General features: G+C 29.7%; 1 protein-coding gene across 1 annotated transcript; it reads right to left on the bottom strand.

The window, feature by feature from the left end:
• Positions 1 to 6,031: 6,031 nt before the first annotated feature.
• CDG1 (Protein kinase superfamily protein) lies at positions 6,032 to 8,203 on the bottom strand. The gene is given in 5 exon segments (XM_011047519.1): positions 6,032 to 6,412; positions 6,622 to 6,878; positions 6,881 to 7,006; positions 7,644 to 7,833; positions 8,015 to 8,203. Coding segments are annotated over 5 exon segments (1,143 nt in total).
• Between the last annotated feature and the right edge of the window lie 3,233 nt (positions 8,204 to 11,436).

Below are 11,436 nucleotides of genomic sequence, written 5' to 3'. Positions count from 1 at the left end.
GAGGGTGATGTGGCGAGAAGTGATTGCCTGTGATTGAGTGAGATGGACCGGGGTCGTGGTGGACCGGGGATGGTTGGTTTTTTAGCTAACAGGGAAACAGAGAGGTGTGGTTTTCACTCTGACTTCTTTTTATCGTTTTTCAACATTTAAATATTATTATTTAATTCATTTATCTGAAATATAAAAACTAATTTAATCGGGTTTAAAAAAACGAATGACTTTACAAATCATCTCACGACTTTGTTAATCAGGCCACAATCCATATTAATTTTTTTATTTTTTAAGAATAATATTATTTTAATTAATTTATATTAACCTGAATAATAATAATAAATCGGGTTTAATAACTTTATGTAAGGGGGAAAATGCAGTCTATTAATAATTATTATTATTTTTTGTTTCCATGTTTAATTTGAAGTCTGTTTGATGTAATGTTAATAGTTGTTTTTCAAGATTTTATTGAAATAATAATTTTTTTATTTTTAAAAATTTATTTTTGATTATAGAATATTAAAACAATTTGAAAATACTAAAAAAATAAATTTAAAATAAAAAAATAATTTTTTTTATTTTTTTAAAAATACTTTTAAAACACTAAAACAAATCATCAATACTACTAAACTGAAAACCTCATCAATTCTTTTAAAAATTAAAAATATAATTTATATTATTCTTCCACCTCAAAAATACTAAATCCACAAAGTTTTTGAATGTTCATCAGTATTAATGTTTTTCCCTGTTTTGTATCTCATAGCCCTCATGTCACAGTGATGGAAACTCCATCCTCCTATTCTTCTCTAACTTCATTTCTAGAAAAAAGAAACTTACACTCAAATCTTTGTGTTCGTTGAGCTAAATCTCACAGTGGTGATCGATGCTAAAGTTCTTTCTAGCTCAAGAACAATTATTTCTCGTGTATGAGCTCCACGGATCGATCTTCCATATAATTATGTGTCTTTCCAATTAATCTTGTGCTAGCTAGAGCCTCAGAGGACAGGCAACCTCCTTTAATTATCAGTTGTGTAACCTACGGTTCGATGCAATAAGTAGTTGTTACTTGAAGAACAATTTAGCTGGACGTACCTTGACTGTGAAGCTTGTGATTCCAGACTAGCAGGCTAGGTAGTGCCACTTCTGTTGGTATTTACAAGAGATTAAACAGTATCTTTCGAGCTGGAGCTGCGCGCTGTGTCTTTTTATCCAGAAAAGTTTAAGTATAAAAGAGAATCACAAAATCTTGAGATAAATGGACAAAGCACCATTAATCAAGTAAAAGAACAAAATTTATTAAACCCCGCTAGTCCATGGTCCAATTCAACTCTTGTTTTATTAGCATGTTGACTTGAGATAAACTAGAATAATATTATTTTATTTAAAAAAAATCAATCTAAGTTTTGGAAGGATTTTGACCTAATTAAGAGTTGACTTGATATATCAAGTTAATTTTCACCAGTTTAATCTAAAATTAATCATATATCAAAGACTGAGGCAAATAGTCGTTGAAATGGCCCATCAAGCTAGGTTTAATAACATTGTTCCCACTTAAATAACCCTTCAAACTAGGTTTAATAACACTGCTTTTGAAGGTTTTAGTTTAGACAATAATTTATTAATCACTAGATGTAGGTTAACACTAAGCCACGGGGCTGCATTTTTTTTAATAAAAAAATAATATTTATGTTTTGTAAGAGTGTTTTAAAGAAATAAAAAAATATGTCTCATGTTATAAACCAGAATTGACAATAATAATAAACAAATCAAAATAATAAAAAAATAATCAAAATAATCTGGAAAAAAAACAATAAAGTTCAATTTTTAACCAATTAAATATGAAAGAATGAAATTGAATAAAACATGGACAAAAAAACCTAACTCGATTTAACCCAAATTAGTATGATAAACATGAACTTAGATAATAAAAAACAAGTCAACTCAGGTAAACTCTTCATATCCGCGATCCAAATCATGAGATTGAGGTAACCTAATAGAAAAATAAATTTTAAAAAAACAATAGAGCCCATGTTTTTTTAAAAAAAAAATTGAATGATGAAATATGAAGAAAGAATTAAGTAAAAAAAAAAGAATAAAGATGTTAATTCATGTTAATTGTTTAAACTCATGACTCAAGTTATTATATTGGAAGTACTATGCATGAAAAAACCATGAAACTCATTCCTCAACCAATTAAATATTAAAAGATAAAATTTAGAAAAAAAATTTAATTATATAAAAGGAAAAGAGACAAAAATAGAAATTAAAAAAATAAGGATAAAAACTGAAATTAAAAAATTAAAGAGCAAGATCAAAAAGAAAAATCATTTTAATAAAAGAACTAAAAAAATAAGGATCAAATTAAAAAATAATATACCATAAATTTGGATTGAAAACCGATAAAATTTTTACAAAAAATCAAAGAAAAAAATAAAAACCAAAAGAATAAGGTCTCGGAAAAAATAATATATTACAAATTGAGATTGAAATATGAAATTAAAAACAGATAAAACTTTTATAAAAAGACCAATAATAAAAATAAAAAAATCAAAAGAATAAGAATTGAAGTTGAATATCAATAACGAAAAGGACCAGCCTGAAGTTTTTTAGATAAAAAAAAAAAAAAGAAACAAACCTTCACCATTAACAAACCTCCCCACCATTATTGGCAAGCATCATACCAACAAGAAAATAATATATAAACACTTTCAACAACATGATAAAAAGGTATTTTTTGCCACTTGAAAGTGTTATATACACTACCATAAATTTGTGGACATCTCTCATGCACTGGCGCATGCGCTATATTTGCCAACAACTTTTTCAATTTAAATAATAATTATTTTTTATTAAAAAATCAAATTACCCTTAATAAACAAGATAATAAAAAATAAAGAGTGGAAAATCAAAAGGCTTATAGGTATATGATTTATTTTTTTATTTAAAAGATAAACTTATTATTTTAATGCATTTAAAAAAATAAAAACATAAAAATATGCTTGTGCTTATTTTTTCAGAAATTTATCAGGGTAATTATACTATGAAAATAAATAGTAAAATATGTCTATGAATAAAATGAATTTACCTTTTGTTTTACTGTTTTTTTGTATTTTTTTTTTAACAAAAAGAGAGATCTGAATGCAAAACATAAATTATATTTCATTCATTTTGTACATTATAATTAAGGGTATCTGTATTATAGGTACGTGGTCTATTTTGTTTGTCACATGATGCATCTAACGGGATTTGGTCTTTGATTATCTATGAATCGGTGAAGGACAATATTTTGCTCCATTTTTGTAATTTGATGGACTCTGAAGGACTTCTGCTGCATAGGTTGAGTATATTTAAATTCCTTCCTGGTTCTTATAGTATTTAAACATTTCATTTCAGTCCTTGATGTCAAAATATATTTATTTTGGATTTTCTTTATAGTTTATTAAAACTTATCAATGCTTCAATATTTTCATTTATAAATTACGGTTGGCTCTAATTTTATATATGACTTTAAAATCACAAATTAGTAGGTAATTATTATATATGTATACTTATATTTAATTATTTATCATGAATACACTAGAGTTGTTGATATGGATGGTTAAATTGAACAGTAACAAAAAAAAGACCCTATCTTAACATAGTTATTAAACAATGCTTACTCCAGGTGGTTGATTTGATTACTTAGTGACACAAAGTCTAATCATTCTAGGTTAATTCATGTTTACTCAATCAAAATAAAGAAATAAAGAAATAAAGAAATAATATAGTTTTAATAAAAATAAATAAATTGGTCGGGTTAACTTGATAATCTAATTACTTGAATTTTAAATTCATTTCAATCCCAAACCAGATCATCTTGAAATTGGATCCAAGATACTGCAACCATTAAAAAAGAAAAATAAAATAAGAGCCCATTTTTTTTTTTGCATAAATAAATTTTTTTATTTATTTGTTTCCAATTAAGTTTTTTAGATTTTTTTAATAGGTTAATGTCATAAATAATTTTTAAAAAATAAAAAATATTATTTTAATATATTTTTAAATAAAAAATAATTTTAAAAAACAGTCTTTATATATTAACAAGCTAATTACATGGATTATCTAGCATCTCTCTTGTAACATAAATAGACAAAAAAGCCCGAAAGTGAAAAATAAAAAATCCAAGCAAGCACAATGATGACAATGGTTCTTTCAGATGAATCGGGCATGACATTAACTCTGGTGTTACAGTGATGATTATGTTTTCTTTTTCTTCCTTTTTATAAATGGATTCCTTTTTATTTTTTATTATTTTCGTTAAGAGAATGTTCGAACTAAAAGTGATGCACAAGCTGAGGGGCGTTGGAAAGGACCCCTTTGAAAGGATTTAATTGCAAAGGGCTGGGTCCAATTTACATCAATACATGGCCTTAAAAGTCATACACAAGCCCAGTAGCTTCCAAACTGCCTAATTGGCCCATAATGGGCGTCCAAGATCAATTACAACTTTCCATGCCAAAATAAATAAATATTGATATATTTACCCTCCCACCCCCTTTTTTAATCGTTTTCCCTTTTTTTTTTACAAAAAAATTTCTTACTTAAATTTTTTAATATTATATAAAAATAATTCTTATCCAATTTAATTTTAAACTCAAATTAAATAAAAGTTTTTTTTCTATTAATTTCATTATTTTTTTAATTTTATCTTTATATTTTATTTTTGCCGGTTAACTAGGTTGTCATTGGACTCATCAAATTGATTGGGTCACATCAAAATAAGTTTTATATAATTTAATTTAAATTCAAGCTAGGTAAAAAGTTAAGTTGAAATATTTTTTATTTATTTTAATTTTATTATTTTTTTCAATCCCATCCTTAAACCTTTTTTATTGATTGATGAATATCTTTGAACTAATCCAGTTAATGAAATCATATATGAATAAATTTTTATATGATTTATTTTTAAACTCGGGTTAAATAAGAATTTGGATAAGAAGATTTAAGGTTATTATACTAGTTTGGATTTAATAAAAATGTTAAATAACTTTTTATAACCTCAATAATTTTTATTATGTTTAATTTTTTTTATCTATGTAGTGTGGCATGAGATTGTAAACTAGTATATTCAAAGGAATTTCCAGAATTAAAATTCTTATAAAGCAAATAACAGAAACATTCAGCTATACAATTCTTTCTATTTTTTGGCACATAACCCCTCCACGACCGGGCCAACCTAAGTTTTGCACTAATCGAAGTTAACGTAAACATGTAGCTATATATGAACTAGGAAAAATTGAAGGTAAACTTGGTGAAAGCACAGTTTAAGATATGATCAGGGATTAACTACTTGGTTTAAGGATTAGGTTACGGGTTTAATTTGGATTAATTTAAGTTTTTTTTTTTAAATAAAATTTATCTGAAATAATATAATTTCAAGCTGTTTTTTTTGTAAAGAAAAAAGTGAAAAAAGTTCTTTAAACAAGATTGAATCTTTACACTGATCTTAGCTCAGATCAGGCCTTGGTCAATAGGTTAACTTGCCTCGCAAGGTCTTATAACTATATGTAAAAGTCTCAATGGATTATCATAATTATTGAATTATGGCGTTTACCTGCATTTCCAATTTTTTTTAATTGAAAACAACTAGCAAATTAAGCCAAACCTCAGGTTCTGCAAAACATGTTCGAGTTGCCAACACTCATTGCAGCTAAATCTCCGATCCTAAAGGATGGGAAAGACATCGAAGGTATTGCTTTTGCAACATTTGTTTGAATGATAGCGAGATTTTTCTTTACCATGCATGCAGCTTCTGCCATCCTTTGATCAGCCAGCCTATCAGAAATGCCTTCAAACTACAGTCCGTTCTGAATTTTATTCCCCCAACTGAAGGAAAAATAAAATTTTAAAATTTAGCCTAAAAAAAAGGCAAAGTAATAGATTACTAGGGGGGGTCTTAGACTGCTAGTTTATTAACAAAGTTTAATAGTCAGAATCCTCCTTAAGGGGGGAAAACTCAGAAAAACAAAGAAGAGTGCTTTGGGCGTCTTTCAATGGGTTCCTACCGGTTGTCGTCATCCAAAATACTTCGCCGGAGTTGTTCTTGCTTTTCTCTCCATTCCTCTCCCCAACGCTTGGCCTCTGCCACTGCATGGTCCCGGTCTAAATCCCTGTCTATTACCATTTTTGTGCGTCTTGGAGTGAAGTCAGGCTCTGGCCATTTGGCACAGTAATTCCTGGCCTTCTTTGGTTCACTTTTACGGGACAACAAATAATCCATGGCTTGCACCACTTCACTCGAGGAAGGGCGTAAATTGGCATTTTCACCGAGGCACATCGATGCCACCTCTATAACCTTCCTTAAGACAGACATTGGGTACTTGCCTCTCAGCAATGGATCTGCTAACTTTGAAAAGTTGGGCTCCTTCATCAAGGGGAGTGCCTACATAATCCATCATGAACAGAGCCAAGGATCATTCTCGAAGACACTATAGAAAAATAAGATGCAGAGGTCAAATCTTTTCAAGCATATTGACTTGATGCAGTTAGTGCAGCTTCTATTCCTTAAGACTAATCCTCAAAAAAGTTACCTAGGATATGTACAGGTTTTGGCAAACTGATAGATATGTAGAATTATAGGAAGTGAATTACCCAATGAACAAGATATTCTCGATGACCGTTAACCTCGTACAGTGCTCCACGTCCAGTAATTAGCTCTAACAAAACAATTCCATAACTGTAGATGTCAGTCTTCAAGTTCAATCTTCCTGATGATGCATATTCAGGAGCACAGTAACCATAGGTACCCATGACCCTAGTAGAGACATGGGTCTTGTCGCCAACGGGGGCAAATTTTGCGAGTCCAAAATCGGAGAGTTTTGGGTTAAAACCATCATTCAATAATATGTAGACGCTTTCAGGTCCCTGAATATGATAGGAGGATTTGCAGAATGTAGAGAATTCAATCCCCTGGCCGTACCTGCTGCTATCTTCATTCTTGTATTCCAGTCTAGAGGCTCCATATCTGGCGTCACATCTGCCCAAAAACATGATATGCCATCACATACATGCTAAATCCTTGAAGAATTGAGAAAGCAGATGTTCTGTGGCATCTCTATTTATCCAATAGGTACTAAATACTGTCTTAATCGCACTATTTATGGGAAATATGAAGTTTCACTGGCATAAGTATGTTTATCTGTCTTACTTAATTCTAGAATGACGAAGAGAAAAACAAAACAGCCAGATACAATGAAGCAGAATCGTCATCTTTCGTATCGGTTCACTGTACAGAGGAAGGATAGCAATTGCTCATGACAAACAAGTAATATTATGACATGAATTCCAACTCATTTACACTTTTGAATGATAAATTGCCGTTGGTAAAATGCATAGAAGATATCTCTTCATCTAATAAATTTGAATGAATGGACTTTGCTATAAGATAGCCACCAACTGCAATTTTGTTTTATCAAATCAGATAATTTAATCACTGAATGCATTCTACTGTGAATTTTGTGTTTCAGACGAGAAAGATCTTCCATGAAATCATTCATTCCGTCATAAGCTGTTTTGAATTGTTTTTCATTGCAAAGTCTAGTTACTCCGGGGTGCTTCGAATGATGTTATAGCACGCAAAACTAAACATCTTGTGACATGGAAGGAAGAAATACCAAAAAGGTGATCTTCCAAGGATCCCAAGGGCATGTATTCATAAACAAGAAGGCGATGGTCTGCATCACCACAATAACCAATCAAGTTGACAAGGTTAGGGTGATGCATTAGGGAGAGCATGAGAACCTCCACCAGAAACTCCTTGTCACCTTGGATACCTGATGGATCTAGCTTCTTAACAGCTACAACCTGCTACAGCCATATTAGATGTGATCAAGGAAAGAAGAGACCTAGTCCACTGGTTCACATAAGAAATAACATGATAAGTAAGATTTGGGAGTAAATGAGAAAATAAATGAAAAAAAGCCTGTTTGTATGAGAATGGCGGAACAAAATAAAAAATATTTTGAGCCAAATGAATTTTAATTACCTGACCAGTGCTTTCTAATTTTCCTTTATATACAGCACCGAATCCACCGCTTCCAAGGAAAGATTCGGCCCTAAAGTTATTTGTTGCAGATGAAAGTTCTTTGTAGGTGAATATTGCAGCCTTGAGATCACCGGGTCCATCTTCTACGACAGATGATGTAAATCTTGTCTCAACATTCCTTTTTGACATGGCTCCCCATCTTGGTTCTGTGTGAATTTTAGTAAAAGAGGATCAATCAAGTGGAAGTATAAATTCTTAGAAAGAAAGAGTATGATTGAACGAACAGGAAAGAAACTTTCGAAGAGAACATAGTTTATATTTAAACCCCGAGCTTCTCACATTCAAATGCAGCGAGCCGCATGAAATTCCGGAGGAGCAAATTATATTTTCAACCAGCTCAAACAACAGCAGGTTACCGATAAGTGGTAGCTATTATACAAGAACCCTATGGCAGCAATATTATGAATCAAGTAAAGCCAAATCCTAATTTTACTTTTACTCCTCTTTAATGATGTTCAAAAATGTCGATAACAATGTATGCACGTATCCTCTGTAAGATTCTTGCCAGAAAAGAAGTCCCGGCAAAACGGCATGTACTAAGATTTGAGGAAAAATCCCACAAATGAAAATACCATTTGAAGTTGTAGAGCGCCTGCCAAGCTCATGGCTATTAAGAAGCAAGAGCTTAAGTGTTAAACCAAATTAATGAAGGCATTTTCAGTTTAAGTTCATTGCATCTCTTGTAAATCACATTTTAAAGACTTTCTGTGCCATCTAGACAAATAAAAGAAAAGCTTGTATAAGGTGAAAAAAAAAGGCAAAAGAAGAATAGAAATTCATACATGGAAGCCATAACATCTCCCAGTATAAGCAGGTTCTCCTGGTCATTGGGATAGCAATCTAGTATTCTTCATAAATTTCAAACAATCTACCAAGGCATGATATTTCTCTAAACAATCTTGTCATGGTTGATAAGACTTTCAAATAAATTTTGTAAAATAACATCTTCACTCAAAAACTTAAACATTAAGTAAACATTAACATTAAATAAACATTAAGTAAGGTTCTATTTAATTTATTGTCTAAAACATTATTTTTTTTAGTGAAAGTTTTTTTAATTAAATGTTTAAGTTATTAATTGAGATTACAAAAATATAATTTATATATTATTTTTTAACATATTTTTTAAGTAAAAATATTTTAGATTTAAAACTTACATATATGTAGTACTATTTTAATTCAAAAACTATTAAATAAAATTTTAAAATATAATTTATATTATTCTTTAATATGTTTTTGTGCAAGAATCCATGCTTATTTGTTCAAAGTGCCAAGTTAAGTTGATGAACTAAAGTAGTAGAGCCAATGGCAAATCACTTGCTGACATGATTAATTGCTAGATTTATTTCCAGCAGAAATGATGAGTTATAGCAGGGCAAAAATGATGAGTTAAAATTTAGATTTCCAGTCTACAGAATTGGAATAATAAAGCAAACTAAGAAAACTCAAAAGGGATAACTCTTAAAACAACCAAATTTTAAGAGATCCACTCATCCCTAACCTACATTGTGTTTGTCTATCAATTTTCATGCATAATCAAAATGTCTGCAATTTTGTCATTCCCATAACCATGGTGCATGCCTATCATCAAATCAAGAACACAAACACAGAATTCAAAACATGAAAAACAAACAAAATGTAAGAAAAAAAAGAAAACACCCTTTAGAGATTGCATGAATAAGCACATGATTGTCAAACAAGACTCACCATAAGATGGTTATTTCTTGATATGATTGCTTTTCACCTTATTGCCTTCAGAAAAACCAAAACAAGAGCAAAAACCCATATCCAGAACAACAATGAAAAACCGAAACCAAAATGTGATTTCCTGAAAGCACTGAAAGTTCTTTAGTGAACTTGACAATAGCTAATATACTGAAAAAACTGAGAGTTGGTTCCTGCAGGTTGTGATAATATCAGGTTAAACGTTGAGAGATAAAGCCAAAAAAGTAAAGAACCATGAGAGTTTTGCGGGATAGATTAGCTTCTTCAGTTCAGATTATTTACGTGTAAAGATTTTCTACATGCTTTCCTAGAAGGAAAAAAAATGTAAGAGAAAACAAAAAACATCAACACGCAAAGTACTAGTAGTCTACTACCGTACACGGTTGTGTTTTCAACAAAATCTAGTTGTTGTCTTAGATGACATCAAAAGAATTAAAGTTTACCTTTTTCTGTAAAATTAAAATATTGGAAGTGTTCTATGAACTCTTGAGTGAGTGAAAGATTTTCATTACTTTCAAAAAATAAAACATTTCTGCCACAATTTAGATTCCTTGATACCTGGTTTTAACTGTTAATTTGTCGTCGTATGCTAATGTTCTTAGAGGATTTACTTTCATTTTGGTTTGTAATAACATTGAAATATCATCATTAACTTGGAAATAGCTTGGTTTGTTGAGTTTTGAGTTTTTGTATACTGGTTTTGAATTGTCAATTTAGTATAATTAAGTAAGAAATTAAACAAATGAAGCAACCCAGAAAAATTCTTTATTGGAAGAAGAAAATGGAATAATGTTGTATGATTTAAGAAAATGTCATAATTTGATGACGTATGTTAATGTTTTCACTTGATAATTAAGTAAGAAAGTTCATCAAACAAATGGGGCAATACAGAGTAAATTATTTATTATAGAAGAAAATAGTATAATGCATTTGCTAGAATAAAAAATGGCATAATGTAGTTCTTATGTGTAATTAATTATTTAATTGGTTTGGTTCCCAAACTTATCATTCAGTGTAGAATCTTTTAAGTTATTGATTTGTTTCTGCTTTTCTTTTTCTTTTTCTTTTTCTTTGTAATTTGGATTGTGTAATATGATATGTGAGGATTTTTAGTATAAAAGGTATTTTTCTAAGTTAATATAATTTTCATTTATTTTAAGAAAATATTTTTATGGTAATTTTTTTTTTTCTGTTTAGTTTAGAAAATCAAGTATTGAGATTGATGGTTTTGTTTTTTCTAATTTGACTTTTATTATTTTCTTTTTATTTTTGGGTTTTTTTAATTTGTTTAGATTGGTTTTTGGATTTTATTTAAAGTATTGTAAACCTATTAAAGAGGCATATTATTATAGAGTTTTCTTTTAAGTAATAAAAGTACAAATTAAGGATTTTGTGTTCAATCCTATTTTTACCATTAATCTATTTTCTTTTTCTATTTTTCTCTTGCTTGTTTTTCTATATGCACTGAATGGTATTAGAGTCCAATAATTCTAAATTATTGCTTATAATATGCTGCAATCCTATGACTCCTATAACTGTTTGGTTATTGTGTGCTCCTAATAACCATAGTAGGAAGAAGTCACAAAGTAGGGTATGGTTAAGGAGTGGATGCAGGGGTTCTCCCTCATAAGATAAAT

Source organism: Populus euphratica, unplaced genomic scaffold, assembly GCF_000495115.2.
Source record: "Populus euphratica unplaced genomic scaffold, PopEup_1.0 scaffold116.1, whole genome shotgun sequence".
NCBI lineage: Eukaryota > Viridiplantae > Streptophyta > Magnoliopsida > Malpighiales > Salicaceae > Populus > Populus euphratica.
This window is presented reverse-complemented; position numbering and strand designations above follow the sequence as displayed.